General features: G+C 40.5%; 1 protein-coding gene across 5 annotated transcripts in view; it reads right to left on the minus strand.

Annotated features, from left to right (window-relative positions):
• Positions 1–20,357, minus strand: part of RCAN3 (RCAN family member 3) — a 41,612-nt gene that overhangs the window by 17,319 nt on the left and 3,936 nt on the right. For 2 of the 5 annotated variants that reach the window (XM_008544573.2, XM_008544574.2), the window contains exon 2: positions 12,962–13,216. In XM_008544573.2, coding sequence (XP_008542795.1) covers positions 12,962–13,141 — 180 coding nt within the window. In that variant the 5' untranslated portion in view covers positions 13,142–13,216. Of the gene's footprint in view, positions 1–12,961; positions 13,217–14,561; positions 14,896–20,357 lie in introns of those variants that run through there. The other 3 variants (XM_008544572.2, XM_008544571.2, XM_070597701.1) reach the window with 3 other exon arrangements.

Genomic DNA, 20,357 nt, shown 5'->3' on the forward strand with positions numbered 1-20,357 from the left:
GTCAGGAGAATGGCATGTGCCAGCCTGCAGATGCTCTGATGGCCCAGCCAGAGACACTGCTGTCAACACAGCGGCTTCTCTCCTGTGACCTCAGTGACTAAGCACAGGCTTTGATGAACAAGTACCAAACCCACCTCCACATCTGAGAGGGGGACAGGAATAGATACTATCCACTCCTGAGGACCAGAAGCTCTCCGCTCCTTGGCCTTTTAGCATGGATAAAATATTACTTTCTGCATCCATTAACAGAGACTGCTCACTTCTTCAACATGAGACCATGGAAAGAAGACCCGAGGACTCCACAACCTGGACAGATAACTTTAGGAAGAGCGTATGGTTTCTACCAGCCACTTATCTTCTCAAATAACAGAACTCTGGAGCTAGAGTGCCTGGGTTTGACTCCTGGCTCTATCTTATAGCTGTGTGACCTTGGGCAAGTTACTTACTTTCGCTGTGCCTATAGTTTCCTCACCTGGTGAACGAGGACAACAAAAGTACCCACTTCACGGGGTTATGGTTGAGACAGAGTGAACACTTAAAGCTCTTAGAACAAAGTATAGGCAGTACCATTACTGTCACTAACAGAAATAGGGCAGAGCTTTCACACTAGCCCACCAGCCATTCTGTGGTTACAAAAAAATAGCTGCTCTTCTGGTATGATGTGGATTCCCCAGGAAGGAGGCGAATGCACAGTGCTAACACAACGTGAACTAGACAGCAGGTGCTATCATGGCTGCCAATGGAAAATTAGACTCTGCCCTTCCTAATAGTCCTTTAGTAATTTATATGCCTCTCACTGCTGGAGCAGTTGCCTAGGAGACACGCACTCCCAGGAGACTCGGTTGCAGTGGGTGATACAGAGCGCCACTGATTAATGAAATTAATGAAATCAGTGTCCATCCTCCCAGGATTCTTCAGATCCCTGACACTGGGGCAGAGAACACTGCTTCTCTGTTATGACACTGAGGACTCTGCTACTCTGCTATGAACCTGGGCTTGAACTGAGGGAGATCTTTCTTTATTGCAGCCACAAATTCGACATATTGAAAAAATACATTGTTTTCACTTCAGCAGCCTTTATCTTGCTATTAATTTTATCTTTTTTGTTTTGTTTTCTAGTTCTTAAAATAACTGCTGCTGATGGCCTTGAACATGCTTTACTAGGCATGTATTCAGGGTGCCGAGCTAGCACAGGAGAATGAAAAGCCACTTAGAGCGGAAACGGCTGATATGAAGTTATCAAAGTATATACAGAAAACATAGAGCGGTAAGACACGACTCTTCTTCACTAAGGTCAGTTATGCGCAAAGATCAAGGACTGCTTCATTCGTGGGCCTGCCCGTGTGCTTAGTGATTGACAGGAGCCTGCAGTCTATTTCTGTGGTCTCCATCCAGACCCGTGTGTGTCCTCACTGTTCATCCACACTCCCTAAGGCCAGCTACTATCCTAGGTCCAGAGGCGACAACAAGGAACAAACGTTGACTGTGCGTGTGATTTATTCCAGGGCAGAAGTCTGCCTTCCAGTGCGGTTTTCTCCATGGACCTTCGAGGATGAAGGTGATTTTTAAAGCCGGAGCCCCATCTTCCCAGACATGTACATCTGAAACAATGTCAGAAACCCAGGGAAGGACCTTAAGGGTATTATTTGTTCTTTTAAAAAGAATAAGGCGTCCTTCCTCTTCCTGAACATTCAGTGCAGACGCCTTGAGGTGAGGCCAAGGAAGGCAGGTGTGTCCACGCTGACAGAGAGCGGGGAGGTGCAGTGGCTTGGAGCACGGTGCTGGAGTCCAAGTGCGGTGAAGAAGGTGGTCACCCAGGAGGGAGGCCTGGCAGGGGGTGCTGGAGCCCAACAGGGATGAGGACAGTGTGCCGAGGGAGGGGCAGCCCAACACAGGGTGCTGAAGCTCAGCGGCGTCAGGGGAGTGTCCAGGTGGAAGACTGCCGAGAGCAGGCCAAGAGGGAGGGGATCCCACAAAGGGGCAGGGTGAGGGGGTGAGGGGGGTGAGGAGGGGGATGTGGGCAGGGAGGCAACCCGGTGAGGCACTGGAGCGAAGAGGGGTAAGGACGGCACTGTGGGAGTCTCAGAATCCAGGCGGGGTGAGGACTTTCGTTGGGTGGGTCCAGGTGAAGGGTGGGACCTGGCATGGGTGTTGGAGCACGGGTGGGGTAAGGAGGGTGTCCTCATGGGAAAGGAGGGGGTGGAGAGGGAGTGACTGGATAAGTAAATACAAGATAATGGAAGCTAGTTTCCTCTCAGTCAGAGTAAAGAGTTGCAAATCTGAAAACGGAGACAACTAGAAATAATTCTTTAGTGTTGCACTGGAGTTGGAAGTCTAAGGTAACATAAGCAGGTGTGCAAACATACGTATATATCTATATGTTTCCTGGTTCTGTCTGCTGCGAGGCCTGGAACAGTGACACTCCAAGAGCAGTGAGCACAGACAGCTAACTCTCATATCTCAGTTTCTAAACACTGTTCCCCATCGAAAGGAATCAGGGCTCCTTGGAGAAACGGCTGATTCCAGAGCTGGCGCAGAGAAAATACAAGATAATTCTGGAATACCTTGCACTAGAAAGTAAAGAGATATTCAAAGAATGATGGGCACATGTCAAAGGACAAGCTATCTTGAAGGGACAACCACAGGCCAAAACCAGGACAAATCAAAGCATCAAGATAATGATCAGACGACAACCAACAACAAAAAGAAGAAACCATGACTCCTAGTGATAGGAATAAATCAGTGAGTTAAAAATTTGATGGGGAAACAGGATATTTACAGTTTCAAAGTACCTTCCACAAAATACTTATAATTACGAGGAGAAGACTAACTTGACAGTGGAGAAACCTGCTGACGCCACCGTAGTGAAGAACTCAAAGTGAATTTCATCAGTAATAGGACAAATAAAAATCGCACCACTTGACAGGAGGCAGTGAGAAGAGAATGGTGTCACTTCTGTGACATTCCTGCCAAAGATGCATGGAGTCTCATCCTGAGGAAACATCAGACAAACCTAAACCGAGAGACATGCAACAAAGTAACCAGCCTGGAATCAGCAGGAGCGAGCATCGTGAAAAGCCAGCAAAGACTAGGATTCCTGCAGACTCAGAGAAACTACAGACACCTGACACTAAATGCAACACGCGATGAGGGATTTTTTGCTATAAAGGACATTAGAGCAGTCCCCCCTTATCCACGGGGAACACGGTCCAAGACCCCCAGGGGATGCCTGAAACCGTGGATGGAACTGAACCCTATACGTGCACGTCTTCTCCTATACATACGTATTTGAGGAGCGACAACAAAACCAGCATGAACTTCTTTTTCCTTCTTCACAATTTCACAGATAGAAGATTTGTGCTTACCATAGATCTTAGTAACCTCAGCATGTGACTTTTTTTTCTTAAGTTGAGAACTTTTACCTTTTTACTTAAAGGAGGCACTTCATGGCTTCTCTTTGGGATATCCGAATTGCCAGCATCACTACTCTTGCACTTTGGGGCCATTAGTAAGTAAAATAAGGGTTACTTGAACACAAGCACTGCCATCCCGTGGCAGTTGATCTGATAATGGAGACGGCGACTAAGTGCCTAACGGGTGGGAGTGTAAAGAGCGTGGATACACTGGACACGGGGATGATTCAGGTCCTGGGAAGGACAGAGCGAGACTTCATCATGCTACTCAGAACGGCGTACAATTTCAAACTTATGAATTGTTTATTTCTAGAATTTTCCATTTATTATTTTCAGACCATGGTTGACTGTGGGTAACTGAAACCACAGAAAGCAAAACCATGCATAAGGGGGCACTGCTGTACTGGAACAATGGGCAAATCTTGAATGGGGTCTGAGGATTAGAAGGGCGTAATGTATCAACATTAACTTCCTGAATTTTGTCTTTTTCTCCTAGAAGGCCCTTGTTTGTAGGAAACACATATTGAAGTATTAGGGGTGATAGCCATCATTGTTGGCAACTTACTCTTAAAATAGTTCAGGAAAAAACGAGTTCTTTGTTTTCTTGAATCAGTAAAAGTATTTTGATTTGCACTCCTATTTTATTTATGTACATATTTATTTATATACACACACATACAAACACACATGTACATACCACATTATGAACATGTTCTGCTGTCCTAATATGACCTACAAAACTTATGAAAATAGAAACGTAAATCAGATTAGTAAATAAAACAAACAGAAATGACACGGTCGTTGAAATTAATTTGAGGGTTCAAGATCCATGCTGGAAGTACCAGTGCCCTGCCCGGTGGATGATCTTCCCAGTCTTTCATTCAGCATGGAGTTAATGAGCAGCTGGGCTCTGTGCCAGGCGATGTGGAGGCGAGGCACCCACCTATTCTGAGCTCGCTGGCTCCTGAATTACCTCGTCCGCACCCATGGGAGCACCCTGCTTTGGACAGATTAGGCACATATGCTCATGGGTGATCTAGCTGTTTCTTAGAAATTAAGAGCTTTGACTCCTACCTTGATTTGGGGAGTAGCAGATCTTTTCCAATTGAAACTGAGATTATTGGGGAAAAAAAGCTTTGACGCAGGCTAGGTGCCATTATGCACTTTGACAAAGATAAAAAAATTATAAGCCATTTTGACTATATGCACACATTAGGGAAAAGTTATTTAAATTATTTTAGGATAAATTTCAATTAAATTATAGGAAGCTGAGGATTATTAAGTATTCTTCTGGTTCTTTCTCATTACTCAGGTCTAATCAAATGCTGCTTCTTCAGACAGGCCTTCCCTGACCTCTCTAAATAAAACTGCCACTCATCAAGTCGCTCTCTATCCCTCTACCATTTTCTTCACAGTACTTGTTATTATCTGAAATTCTTATTCATTTATTTGCATGTCAACTATCTTTCTCACTCTATGTTCTAGAAGGGCTGGCACTTCATCTTGTCCACCATGGTCTCCCTGGAACTTGTAACTGTGGCATAATGCTCACTATATCCTTACTGAACATGAATCAAGATGGGGCGTGTAATGTGTAAACCAAAGATCTCTAAGAACATGACTGCCAACCTTATTATTCAGTGATATCTCAATATTGCTGATAACTAGAATACCTACCTACCTAACTAAATGACCCAAAATCCTTTTTAACTCTTGTTTTTGAGACAAAATATTCACAATGGAAGCTACAATAGAATTGAAGGTAAGTGAAGATGGTTTTTTCATTTCAAAATCTTGTAAGATACTTGAAAATCCCTAAATGTTATATATACTGTGGTGTGGTCTGAGGACCCAGTGCTACTAGCCCATGAACTTTGATACCAGTCCATGACAAGGTTCGGTACAGAAAAGGAGAGGGAGTGTTTACAAGTGTTTTAGCAAGTTACATTGCTGTGACATTCCTATTGCGTTTGACAAAAGCATCAGTCTGTGACATGTGGGAGAAAAAGCTGGTCCTCCACCAAGTGATAAGTTTGCGAAGTGTTCACTGATAGTTTACCCAAAAGTGCATTAAAAAGTAATACAAATGTTAATGTTCACCAGACTGGCAAAAAATATAAATTCTGAAAATATACAGTGTTGATGATGCTATGGAGCAATGGGAACTCTCATAGACGGCTGAGAGGGATGCAAACAGGGGCAGCAGCCTCACGGACTCTTGGAGTTATCTGCCAAGATCGAAGAAGGGCAGCCTCACAAGCCAGCAGTATCATTCCTGGTTACATACTCTGAGACCCAACCTACCCCACGACATATACAGGACACGGACAGAACATTTACAGCATCACTGTTGCAACAGCGACGTATCAAAAATAACCTAAATGGGGGGGGCTGGCCCCGTGGCCGAGTGGTTAAGTTCGCGCGCTCCGCTGCAGGCGGCCCAGTGTTTCGTTGGTTCGAATCCTGGGCGCGGACATGGCACTGCTCATCGGACCACGCTGAGGCGGCGTCCCACATGCCACAGCTAGAAGAACCCACAACGAAGAATACACAACTATGTACCGGGAGGGCTTTGGGGAGAAAAAGGAAAAAATAAAATCTTAAAAAAAAAAAAAAAAAAAAACCTAAATGGGGGCCGGCCCCGTGGCCAAGTGGTTAAGTTCACGTGCTCCGCTGCATGCGGCCCAGTGTTTCGTCCGTTCGAATCCTGGGTGTGGACATGGCACCACTCATCAGGCCATGCTGAGGTGGCACCCCACATGCCACAACTAGAAGGACCTACAACTAAAAATACACAACTATGTACTGGGGGCTTTGGGAGAAAAAAAAGGAAAAAAAAAATCTTAAAAGAAAAAATAACGTGAACGTCCAATAACAAGAATGGGCAAATACATTATAGTATATATGTAAAATAGGATACCTTTTACAAGTGAAACTGAACACACATTTCAACATGGATTAGTCTTACAGATATAATGTGGAGCAAAAAAAGAACTTATACAATTATGCTATTTATATAAAATTTAAAATGATGTAAAATACTATCTACATATTTCATCAGCGCTTTACAGTTTTCAGTGTACAGATCCTACACATATTTTGTTAGATTTATACTTAAGTATTTCACAGTTTCTGGTACTAGTGTATAGACATACAGTTGACTTTGTATATTACCCGTGTCCCGTAACCTTCCTAAACTCACTTATTAGTTCTAACAGCTTTTATGTAGATTCCTTTCTAGATAGACAATCACGTCAACTGCAAATAGAGAAAAATTTTAAAAATGGTGTATGTACATACACACAGCACTAGGCTGAACCACAAGAAATGCCGATATTTGAAGATTTTGACCCACAAATACAGCAATTTCATATGGTTCAACCCAAAAAAAGTTAAAATTGCATGGGAAATGATAAACACTGAGTTCAGGATAATGGTTGTCTCTGGGAGGAGACTCAGGGGGTTCAACTGTATTAGTAACATTTTATTTGCTAAATTGGGTGGATACCTGAGCGTTCTGTATATTAGTCTCTCTCCTTTTCACATAACCTAAAAGTTCTTTCTTCTTGTTGAGAGCATGGGATAGTGTCTTCACACAAGAGGAATAACCAAACTTGGAAGTTATTCACCTGTCTCCCCGTGGGCTCCTTGGGAAAGCAGAAGCCAAGGCAAGGACACACACACAGGAAGTGACCCCACGGGGCAAGAGAGGGAACAGGGAAACAGGGAAACAGAGAAGGAAGGCAGGCCAGTCCTTCTTCCTTCCAGGTTCTGTCATCAAGCTGGTCACCTCTGTGGGCAACTGGGGTTTGGTCGTCCTAGGAACCCTAAGGAGCCAGTGAGAATCTGCCTCAGGATTGTGGGTTTCAGTGTCAGAAAAGGGGGACTTATTCTCTGGCTTTGGTCCCCCACTGGTCAAGGGTTGCCCTATGGAATGCTAACTCCCCCAGACTTCCACATCTGTGTCTCCACCAATATGGCCGAGCAACTTCACCAGGCAGCAAAGAAATGCTGGGACAAAAAGCGAGATATCCAAAGTGCAGTGGGGGCCAGCTGCTGTGAGGGTAGATCTGCCCACAGCTGGGCGCTCTAGCAACAGCTGGAGGGAAACGGTGGGCCAGGAGGATGGAAAGTGGGGCAAAAGAGGTGTCCAATACATATACACATCTATGTTTACAAATAATGCTAAACCCAAGAAAAATGGGTTCTTTTTTGGTATTTTTTCTATTGTGGCAAAATATACAAAACACAAAATTTACCATTTTAACCATTTTTAATTCAGTGGCATTAAGGATATTCATGCTGCTGTGCATCACCACTATCCATCTCCAGAACTTTTTCATCGTGCCAAATTAAAACTCTGCACCCATTAAACTCTAACTCTCCATTCTCCCTCCCCCAGCCCCTGGCAACCACCATTCTACCTTCTGTCTCTACGAATCCCACTACTCCAGGCACCTCTAAGTGGAGTCATACAGTATTTGTCCTCATGTCTGGCTTATTTTACTCAGCATAATATCTTCCAAGGTTCATCCATATTGTAGCACACATCAGAATTTCATTCCTTTTTAAGGCTGAATAATATTCCATTCTATGTTTACACCTCATTTTGTTTATGTACCCATAAACAGACACTTGGGTTGTTTCCACTTTTTGGCTACTGTGAATAATGCTGCTATGAATATTGGTGTACAATCTGAGTCCCTGCTTTCAATTCTTTTCTGTACATACCTAGAAGCAGAATTTCTGGATTTTATGTGTAATTTTTTGAGGAACTGTCATACTGTTTTCCACAGCAGTTGCACCATTTTATATTCCCACCAGCATTGCACAAACACTCCAATTTCTCTATATCCTTGTTAACGCTTGTTTTCTGTTTTTATAACAGCCACCCTAATGGGTGTGAGGTGGTATCTCACTGTGATTTTGATTTGTATTTCCTAATTATTAGTGATGTTGAGCATCTTCTCATGTGCTTATTGGCAATTTACATATCTTCTTTGGAGAAATATCTATTCAAGTCGTTTGCCCATTTTCAACTGGGTTGTTTGTTTCTATTGTTGTTGAGTTTTAGAAGTTATTTATATATTCTGTATATTAATCCCCTATCAGACATACGATTTAAAAACATTTCTCCCATTCGGTAGGTTGCCTTTTTTACTCTGTAGATATTGTCCTTTGATGCATACATTTTTATTATTGATGAAGTCCAATTTATCTATTTTTTCCTATTGTTACCTGTGCTTTTGGTGTCATATCCAAGAAATTATTGCCAAATCTAACGTCAAGAATTTTTTCGCTGTTTTTTATAGTTTTAGCTCTTACATTTAGGCCTTTGATCCATTTTGAAATAATTTTTGTATATGATGTCAAGTAAGGCTCCAACTTCATTCCCTTGCATGTTGATTTCCTGTTTTCAACCATTTGTTGAAAAGACTGTCCTTTGTCCACTGAATGGTCTTGGCACCTCTGTTGAAAATCACTGACCATATATGCAAGGGTTCATTTTTGGGCTCTCTGTTCTATTCCTTTGGTCAAAATGTCTGTCTTTATGCCAGTACCACATAGGGAGGTTCCTTTTTGTCATCATCGTTGTTTTTTACTGAGATATAATTGCCATATAAGTACCACATTGTTTTCATCACTGTAGCTTTGTATTAAATTTTGAAATCAGGAAGTGTGAGTTCTCCAACTTTCATCTTTTTCAGCATTGTTTTGGCTGGGTGGGGTCCCTTGAGATTCCATATGAATTTTAGGATGTTTTTTCTATTTCTGCAAGACACGCTATTGGGATTTTCGTAGGGATCTCACCGAATCTGTGGATCGTTTTCAGTAGTACTGACACCTTAACAATATTAGGTCTTCCATTCCATGGAAGACTTTCCACTAATTTGTGTCGTCTTTAATTTCTTCCAGCAATGTTTTGTAGTTTTCAGTGTACAAGTGAAAAATGGGTTCTAAAGCAAGCTCTATTACTCTGAGTCTACGGGACAAAATAGAGAGTTGACTAGGATTTCTTCTAGCTCTAAAGGTTTATGATTCTCCAGCATTTAATCTAGCCTTGAAGTTAACTAAATTTTACCAATTCTTGGCCAGAATGGCGCTATAGATTCAATTAAATAAATATTTACCGTAACATTATGTTCAAGGCACTGTTAAGAACAGTTCACCATAACAGAAACCTTCTTCCACTGAATCCCTTTGTTCAATTCCCAAATTTAAAACAAATCACATTCCTCAAAGGATTTCACTTCTTTTGGATTGAAGGTTGTGTCAGAACACCCCACAGCTGATTTAGTCTGGAAACCAGAGAATCAGCTCATTCAGTTAACTCCCAAATATCATCTGCTTTTCTTAAAAAATATTTCCTATTCTTCTTTAAATTGAGGGTGTAGAACGAAATCCTTGATAGGAAGATGTATATTGTGCATGTGATTACACAGACCCCGAAAGAATGTGGGCCAGTGTATCTGAGATCCTAATTTCAGATTAAATCTTCTATGCACTATTTCATCTCACTCAGCTCAGAATTCTGTTTCTGCATCACTAACCGTCAACAGCCATCTCAAAGAATCCAGTCATTCAACATTTAACAGGTGTTACGCTGTACTGGGAACTCTAGTAGATGCTAAGTGTCACTGACGGAAAAGCAGGACCAGGAGAGCAGGGAGAGATTTCTCACCATACCCCAACCATTATCATTAGAGAACAACTCAAACCAAATGTCGGATGGTGAGCGGGTGAGCAGAAACAGTTTTATATACAAAGGGCAGTACGTGAAGGGACTGTAATCCAAAAGCCATGTGCAGTCCTTTATAAAGTCAGTCCCACCCACGACACTGCTTTGCATTAACATTTACTGAGTTCCCACAGACACACAAACCTGAAGCAGAAAGAAGACACAGTCCTATTTCTTACACTATAAAACCCAGACTGTATTTTAAAAACCTCTCACGTTCAAATCAGAAGCCTGCTTAATTTTTCCTTATTTCAAGAAAGGGACAACTGGAGTTGAAAACAACAAACAAGTAAATAAAATCACACTAGGAGAAATGCAAATCTGCTATAGAAAAATTAGGTCCTAAGCCTGCAGTGTCCCTGAGGGAGCTTGGACCAGCTGGGCATGTGCAGAAAACTCGCAACCATGTGGGTGCAGACACGGAAACAAAAGATAAGCCTCTTCTTCGGTGTATTTTTCTTACAGTTTATTCTACTCTTCACTGCCCTCCGACCTCACACACACTATTTTCAAGAAATACTGATTTTGTAGAGCCAAAATCTAGAGATCGGAACTGACAATCCACCTTCACATGAAAACGGTGCCTGTGCTATTTAGTCCACTATTCAGAAGAGGGTAAAACTCCTGCAAGAATTATAAAGTTATAAAGACAAAAACCTTTTCAAGTCAAGAAATAAAACTAAAATTCTTTTGAAAATAAAACACTTAATTGCAATCAGGATTATTCTGTGTATAATCCATCAGAAATGGTTTGTTTTGCTTTGATTTTTGTACGCATGTGGATGGCCTGCATAAAGACGTTATTCCAGGAGAAACGAAAGCAAAATAAGACACTGATAGTGAGAATAAAAATGTAAAGGAAACATTTGAGTCTCCCCACATTTTATATCCAATTGATGAGCCACATATAATTTTATTACATAAACATTTTATACTTTACAGTTTTGGATACTACCTCTAAGGCTTTTATATAAAATTTACTATAACCAAGAATCCTATATAACGTGAGGTGCACTGAACTACTAGAATTTCTGCTGATATGATCTCCAATATAAATTTAGGCTAGACATAACCCCAAATGGTTTTTAAAATGAAAACCAACAAGAATTCACCACTTTGGCAAATTAAAAAAGAAAAAGTTGGAACAGATAAGATTGTGAGGTTTCTTAAAGAATTCTTATCAACATAATTTTAAGATAAACTAGTAATACATGCAGTTTCTCACAATAACAAAGTTACTGTAATTATTTATTATACGAAAACGTAGAGCTCTTATAAAGTCTAAGAAAGTTAGGAAGAATGAGTTCAAAATTTTTATATTACGACTGAATTTGGGAAAGAAAATAGTGTTTGTAAATGAAAAGAAACCCAAAAGATACAAAACTGGCACTGTCATCCCTCTCCCTTGCTCCACTTCTGGTCTTCAGCATCTCCAGGCAGGTTTACTGCAACAGCATCCGAACCAACGGGCTCCCTGCTTCTGGCTCTCCTTCCACCACTCTGTGCTTCCCACGTTGTCAGTTGATCACACGAACACGTAATTCTGATCGTCACTCCTGTGCTCAGAAGACGACCACAGAAGGGCAAGCTCTTGAGCTCTGCAGGACGCCCCACACTCACCTTCCCAGCCTCATTTCTTCTGACTTGGGCTACATTTCACCTATGTACCAGCCACACAGAACTGCAGGCTCCTCTCTGAAGTGGTCCACGCTCTCCTGATTCCGCTCTTTTGCTCATTCTGCTCCCTCTGGCTGTAAATCCTTCTCCCTTCCCTGCCGAACTCTTCCCCAACTCCACAGCTCTTCTCCAATGCCATTGCCCCGGAAGCTCTTCCATTCCAGCCGGCTGTGATCCTCTCTCCCCTTGACACCTCAATGTGTCTCCAGAGTCAGTAGTCTTCCATCTTCCATCAAATTACTTATCATCTCGACTGCAAACTGTCTGAGGCAGAAGCTGCTTAATTCCTGCTCTGTGCCTGAAGCAGCCGGCACGGTGCCTTACACACTGGAGGTGCTCAAGTATGTACTGAGTCAAACATACCAAGTTCTGCTCCACGAGAGGCAGTGGAAGGAAAATACTTTGAGTGCACGGACAGAAAATGAAAAGGCTGGTGATGGTATTTTGAGAAAAAGTCTCAGAACATGCAAAATTTATATCAATGGCAGCAATATTTTACTTCTTTAGGACTAAGACTTAGAGGCTTTTTTGAGGTCAGGATGGAAACAAAAACCACGCACACAAAACCTCTTTCTTTCCAGGTAAATAATAAATGAACCGAAGGAGAGTAACCTTTAAAAAATAAACTCAATCATTTTTCCCCAGTCAAGTTGTAGAAAGTAATACAAGAAATATTAACAATTCTGTTACAATGAAATCACAGATAGTCTAATTAGGTAACTAGCCCCAGAAAAAGGCTTACAATATTCCTTCTTTTGTGAATCTACCCAAGTCATAGGAAGCCAGGCTAAATAGCACCAGCTTTTTCTTTAATCTTGAAGAACAGGCTCTAAAAGTGAATGAACAAATAAAGGAATAGATTTAATAAGACTTGACTCAGAGTTCACCACAAACCAGAGCTTCTTGAAATATTTGTGGGAAAGAACTAGTTTTTAAATACTTTCTATCTGTTGCAGACTGATACCCTCATAAAACACCATAAAAATGCAGCAGCAACGTCTAAAGGTTGACGTGCATTTTCTGTACATGGACCAGCAACAAACTTTGCAAAAGAGCCATCTACCCTGTTTCCTCAAATCCACACACATTCAACACACCCCCAAAGGTCGGCAAAGGCGGGATGCGTGCCTACCTTCTGCTCTTGCACCTCAAACACTGCTTCATGGACGCTGCAAGCAAAAAGCGAGGTAGGCAGGTCACTTAAATCCATCATCTCCTCCAAATCATCTTCATTTTCACCAAAAACCATCTCTTCTTCCTCTTCTTGGTCACTGCTGCAGAGATCGGACTGGCTGTCATTCCAAGATTTCATAGTGTCCCTCAGAATTTTCCCCTAAAAGCAGGTCTTCTCTGTTTTTAAAGTTCTAAGATGTCTACCAGGCATCTACTGTTAAAAGAGAAAACAAGAGAGAGAAGACTGAAGCCACGTCCTGTTCCGATCAATTCTCGAGACAGCAGTTCACCAAATGAAGCAAGTTTACTCAGGAAAGATAAATCAGCATCCAAATCAACTCATTACAGTCCTCATACACCAGCTCTATATATACTAATTTGATTTGCTTAGCATACTTTATGTATTTCACTGGCAATGATGTATCACAAAAAAAGGCAGAAAGTTTTCTAGTAAAACTGGGGGGAGAAAAGGATAGTACAAAATGAGATAACATCAATATGTACACGAGTTTACAAGCAGTAGGAAGGAAAATGTGAACCAGAACTGCCTTCACAGATTTGTTTTGGGTTTTAGGTCCTCGACGCTGAAACTGGCAGAGCAGAATAAAACCCACACAGACTCAGTCACCATCTGCACTGTGAAATACGCCCTGCGAGGCGCTGACTCTACCTTTCTTAGCCAATTTGTTCTTTTAGAATATACCCATAAAGAATTAAGTTACCCAGAACCAAAAGCCCTCTACAAAGGCAGTCTTTGTTAATGCAGGAAATATTTACAGTAGGCAAAACTTGACATGTGACAATCAAAAAGATACCGTTTTTCTGAACTTTTAAAAATCAACAATTTTAACCCCAGTGCACAGAGCCGACAGCGTTCCTCTGTTAAATAAAGGAACCGAGGCTGTCTTATGGGGACAGTTTACGTGCATGTCTGTCTCCTCCGATGCACTGCACCCTACACCCACCAAGCATCATGCCTCGAGCAAGACATATTCCAAGATGCTGAAACAGGGTTTAAGAAATACCCATCAGGCACAGAAAAATTAAGTGACTGTGATTATTACTATCTAAATATTACCTAATTTGTGATTTCCCTTTTATTTCAAGGAACACAAGGCTGTGAATATACTGCTTATATATAGAATACATTGCAAAATGTTAATGGCAGGATAAAAATAGCAGGTTTTTTTTCATCGTTATTCTACTACATCAATCAGGAAAGACTCATTCTAAAAAGTAAAATCTTTACTCATTTTTACAAACATTTTCTTGCATGCCTATTGCCTGCCAGGTATTGGGGGATATTAGATGAATAAGAAATGCTTCCTACCCTCAAGGAGCTCCCACCAAAGCAAGCATGTCTTCTTCTCAACAATACTAACCATTCCAAGAGGATCTTGTCCCATTACCTGGGCTCCTATACTTTCAATTCCTCCTCCTCCACCTGTTCCTTCTCCTCAGTAAACGTACCTATTGGAAGATTCCCCGCCCCAATCGGGGGGAAAAAACCCAGAAAACTTCCATTTGGATTCTACCTTCCTCTCTCTGTCTCTCCTTACCTTTCCTACCAGCTTCCTGGAAAGAGTCATCTGTACTTGCTGTGTCCACTTCCTCAACGCTAGTCACTTCTGAACTCAGTGCGGCTGGCCTCCCGCCACTGTCTTTTGGCTGAAACTGCCCTCTGTGAACAGCAACGGCTTCCTCATACTCGAACCTCACTTCGGGCCTCAGCCTCCGTCTGCAGCACCAGACCCCGCCACACACCTGTTCACGCTTGGACCTCCCCGCCTTCTCGGTCTCCTTCCTCACCAACTGTCTTTGTCGCCAACTCCTTTCTCCACTCACGCTTTACAACTTCATCTATGAGGTTTCATCTCCACCCTCTTCCCCATCTTACTCTTACTGAGTGGTTTTCTCCACACCGAAGCATTTAACTACTTAACCACCAGTGCTTCTCAAATTTGTTTCCTGCTTCCCTGTGGTTTGCACGCACAACATGTGTGCATCAATACCGCTTCTCGTTTCACACAATGATTCTTAAGCTGGGAAGGACGTCACTAAATTTGAGGGGGAAGCAAGAACAGAATCCTGGGCAATGAAGGGGATGGGCAGTTTGGAAAAAGTACATGACCCCAAGAGATTCTGATCTGCGCTGGGTCTTTCCTGCCTACGCACACTGAAAATCACTGATCTCTCTGATTTCTATATCCAGACTCAACCTCTCCCTCCTGCATTCTAAATTTATATTTTTAGCTTTCTACTGTATATATCTATCTGGGTAGCCCAGAGGTACGACAATTGTTTTAAACTTATTCTTTTAATTAGATTATTGTGCTGGAAATCTCCAACCTGGAAGGGGCCTGGTAGGGGGAAATGGTATCTCACTGTGGCTTGTAACCTTTTCTTCAAAACTAAGTTGTCAGGTGGAGTTCACAGCTTTCACAGCAGTTTCTTCATTTCTCTGTTACATCCTTAGGCTTATTTGTTTACAAATCACTCCTAGCACCAGACCATGAGTGTCTTTGATTCCCCAGTCCCTGGTCGCTTCTAGCTCACAATACATGCTTAATAAAGATTGCTGAATGAAGGCAGATAGCATTGTGTTTACCCCACTGATATGGCAGCACAGACAAAGGAAAATTTAATTCTGCACGAGATTAGAGACAGCTTCCCAGAGGATGTTATGGTGAGACTTAAGGGATGAACAGAATTTCAGCAGGAAAAGAAGGGTGTATGTCCCGGGCAGAGCCAACAGTTCATGGACAAAGGCGGGAAGACACAAGGATCAGTATGCACAGAGGTCATGTGGTCTGTGTGGCAGGAGTGCTCGAGACAAAGTCAGAAAGGCAAGGACGGGCCACGCTGCCTTGAAAATAGCATTTCAGAGTTCTGACATAAAAACCAGTCAATATCAGCAGGCCCTTGAGGGTTTAGGCAGGGAAATGATATAATCAACCCAAATTAACTTTGAATATCACCTAAAGAGGATTGTCTTTCCACCTTATCTCTTAGAGGCACTAATGTTTTTAATATCTTCCCTCCCTCAACCTATTAAAAAGAGGTGAAGGAAATATTGTGCCTGGTTTTTTAGAGGTTGGAGAGTTGGGGAGCTCTCAATGGCTAGATTTTGAAATTTGAGAAAGTCAAGCTACTTTTGATAAGATTTTTTTGTTTGCTTCAAGTTCCTTCCTCCAACACCTAAAAAGAAAAAAAAAATCAGAGCACAGGAAACAATCCTTCACCTGACTTAAAAAAAAAATTCTTAGAATGTTACACCTTCATTTCCTGTTTTCTACCTTCATTTTTGGGTAACTTTTTCTTTTGACATAATTTCAAACAGTTGGATGCTAATTAGTCTTCGGGTGGTGAACACGATATAGTCTACTCAGAAGTCGAAATATAATGATGTACACTTGAAACTTATATAATGTTATAAATCAACGTTACTTCAATTAAAAAAAATTTCAAACAGAAAATTTGTAAGAATAGTACAAGGAATTTCTGTATACTCTCTACCCAGTTACCAATTACTTACATTTTTGCCCATTTTTAAATCATTCTCTCTTTATTTTTATACACATACTTTTTTCCCCTGAACCATTGAGAGTAAGTTGAGTGTGCCCCCTTTATTTCCAAATATGTCAACGTGTAAGAACAAGATCATTTTCTTACCTAACCCACAGGCTAATGACCAAAACCAGGAAATTTAACAGTGATAAACTATTGTCTAAATCAGAATCTATGTTCAAATTTTGTCATTTATCCCAATAAAGTCCTTTATAGCTATTTTCTCTTTAATTTCTTTAGATTATTGTTAAATTATTTGCCTTTGCCCCAAGATATTTCAATAATCTTTACAGTATTGCTACATTTTCTTCACTTATACAGTACTGTATCTTTGATACAGTTTATTTTTTTATTTTTTACTTATTTATTTTTTTTGAGGAAGATTAGCCCTGAGCTAACTGCTGCCAATCCTCCTCTTTTTGCTGAGGAAGACTGGCCCTGAGCTAACATCCATGCCCATCTTCCTCTACTTTATATGTGGGATGCCTACCCCAGCATGGCGTGCCAAGCAGTGCCATGTCCGCACCCGGGATCCAAACTAGCAAACCCCAGGCCACTGAAGTGGAACATGCGCACTTAACTGCTGTGCCACTGGGCTGGCCCCTTTGATACATTTTAAAAGGATGAATTAATGAAATATTACAGTAACTGCCAACAAGTCTGAACAGTCTTTAAGTATATCCCAGGAAGATTTAGGCTCCATAATCAGACTTTTCTAAATTTAAACTATGGCTCCCCCAGTTCTATATATTAGGTAACTTACTTTGCCTCCCTTTCTATTTCCTCAACTATAAAATGGGGATAATAATAATCCTTACCCAATAAGGATGTTACAAGGATTATAAAAATGAGAGAATATATGCTAAGTGCTTAGAATAATGCTTTGCATATAGTTAGTGCTCAATAACTAATTATTTTTACATAAGCACAATCTATGTTAATGCATTTTTGGGTAGAGAGGACCTCAATATCAGAACCATCAGTGGAATTGATAGTAAAACACTGGAAACATAAAACATTAAAACATAAGGAAACATTCACCTTAAACGACACATTAGACCAGATGGACTTAGGAGATACACACAGAATATTCCATTCCCAAACCACAGAATACACATTCTTTTCAAATGAACATGGAACATTCTCCAGGACAGATCACATATTAGGCCACAAAACAAGTCTCAATGAATTTAAGAAGACTGAAATAATACCAAGCATCTTTTCTGACCACAAAGGTATAAAACTAGAAATCAACTATGAGAAGAAAACTGGAAAAGCCACAAATATGTGGAGAGTAAACAAAATGCTACTGAACAACGATTGGGTCAACGAAGAAATCAAAGGAGAAATCAAAAATACCTGGAGACAAATGAAAATACAACATGCCAAAATTTATAGGATACAGCAAAAGTGGTTCTAAAAGGGAATTTTATAGCAATATAGGCCTACCTCAACAAATGAGAAAAATCTCAAATAAACAATCCAACAGTGTACCTAAAGGAACTAGAAAAAGAAGAACAAAGACCAAAATCAGTAGAAGGAAGGAAATAATAAAAATCAGAGAAGAAATAAATGAAATAGAGACTAAAAAAAATAATAGAAAAAAACCAATGAAACTAAGAGCTGGTTTTTTGAAAACGTAAACAAAACTGACAAACCTTTAGCTAGACTCACCAAGCAAAAAAGAGAGAAGGCTCAAATAAATAAAATCAGAACAAAAGAGGAGAAATTACAACAAACGCCTAAGAAATACAAAAGATTATAAGAGAATACTATGAAAAGCTATATGCCAACAAACTGGATAATCTATAAGAAATGGATGAATTCTTAGAACCATACAACCTTCCAAACTGAATCAAGAAGAAACAGAGAATTTCAATAGACCAATGATCAGTAAGGAGATCGAAACAGTAATCAAAAACCTCCCCAAAAATAAAAGTCCAGGACCAGACGGCTTCCCTGGTGAATTCTACGAACATTCAAAGAAGACTTAATACCCATCCTTCTCAAACTCTTCCGAAGAAGTGACGAGGAGGGAAAGCTTCCTAACTCCTTCTACAAAGCCAACATTACTGATACCAAAACCAGACAAGGACAACACAAGTCCTCAACAAAATACTAGCAAATCGAATGCAACAATACACTAAAACAATCATACACCATGATCATGTGGGGTTTTTTCCAAGGATGCAGAGATGTTCAACATCCAGAAATCAATCAATGTGATACACCACATTAACAAAATGAAGAATAAAAATCACATGTCATGTCTCAATAGATGCAGAGAAAGCATCTGACAAGATATGGCACCCATTTACAATAAAAACTCTGAATACAATGGGTATAGAAGGAAAGTACCTCAACATAATACAGGTCATATATGACAAACCCACACCTAATATCATTCTCAATGGAGGAAAGCTGAAAGCTATCCCTCTGAGAAGAGGAGCCAGACAAGGATGCCCACTTTACCACTCTTATTTAACACAGTATTAGAAGTCCTAGCCAGAGCAACCAGGCAAGAAAAGGAAATAAAACGGATCCAAACTGGAAAGGAAGAAGTGAAACTGTCACTATCTGCAGATGACATGATTTTATATATAGAAAACCCAAAAGAATCCACAAAAAAACTTCTAGAAATAATAAATGAATATGGTAAAGTTGCAGGATACAAAACCAACACACAAAAATCAGTTGCATGTCTATACACTAACAATGAAGTAGCAGAAAGAGAAATTAAGAATACAATCCCATTTACAACGGCAACAAAAAGAATAAAATACCTCGGAATAAATTTAACCAAAGAGGTGAAAAGTCTGTACAGTGAAAACTATAAAAAATTGCTGAAAGAAACAGAAGACGACACAAAGAAATGGAAAGATATTCCGTGCTCTTAGATTGGAAGAATTAACATAGTTAAAATGTCCATATTTCCTAAAGTAATCTACAGATTCAATGCAATCCTTATCAAAGTTCCAATGACATTTTTCACAGAAACAGAACAAAGAATCCTGAAATTTATATGGAACAAAAGACCCCAAATAACCAAAGGAACCTTGAGAAAAAAGAACAAAGCTGGAGGTATCACACTCCCTGATTTCAAAATATACTACAAAGCTATAGTAACCAAAACAGCATGCTACTGGCACAAAAACAGACACACAGATCAACGGGACAGAATCAAGAGCCCAGAAATAAACCCACACATCGATGGACAGCTAATTTTTGATAAGGGAGCCAAGAACATACAACGGAGAAAGGAAAGTCTCTTCAATAAATGGTGCTGGGAAAACTGGGCAGCCACATGCAAAAGAATGAAAGTAGACCATTGTCTTACACCATATACAAAAATTAACTCAAAATGGATTAAAGACGAATGTAAGACCTGAAACCATGAAACTTCCAGAAGAAAACATAGGTAGTATGCTCTTTGACATTGGTCTTAGCAGCATATTTTCAAGTACCATGTCTGACCGGGCAAGGGAAACAAGAGAAAAAATAAACAAATGGGACTATATCAAACTAAAAAGCTTCTGCACAGCAAAGGAAACCATTAACAAAATGAAAGACATCCTAACAATTGGGAGAAGATATTTGCAAACCATATATTAGATAAGGGGTTAATATCCAAAATATATAAAGAACTCATACATTTCAACAACAAAAAAACTAACAACGCAATTAAAAAATGGGCAAAAGATCTAAGCAGACATTTCTCCAAAGAAGATACAAAGATGGCCAACAGGCACCTGGGATGATGTTCAACATCATTAGCTATCAGGGAAATG

This window comes from Equus przewalskii, chromosome 2 (assembly GCF_037783145.1).
Source record: "Equus przewalskii isolate Varuska chromosome 2, EquPr2, whole genome shotgun sequence".
NCBI classification, from domain to species: Eukaryota; Metazoa; Chordata; class Mammalia; order Perissodactyla; family Equidae; genus Equus; species Equus przewalskii.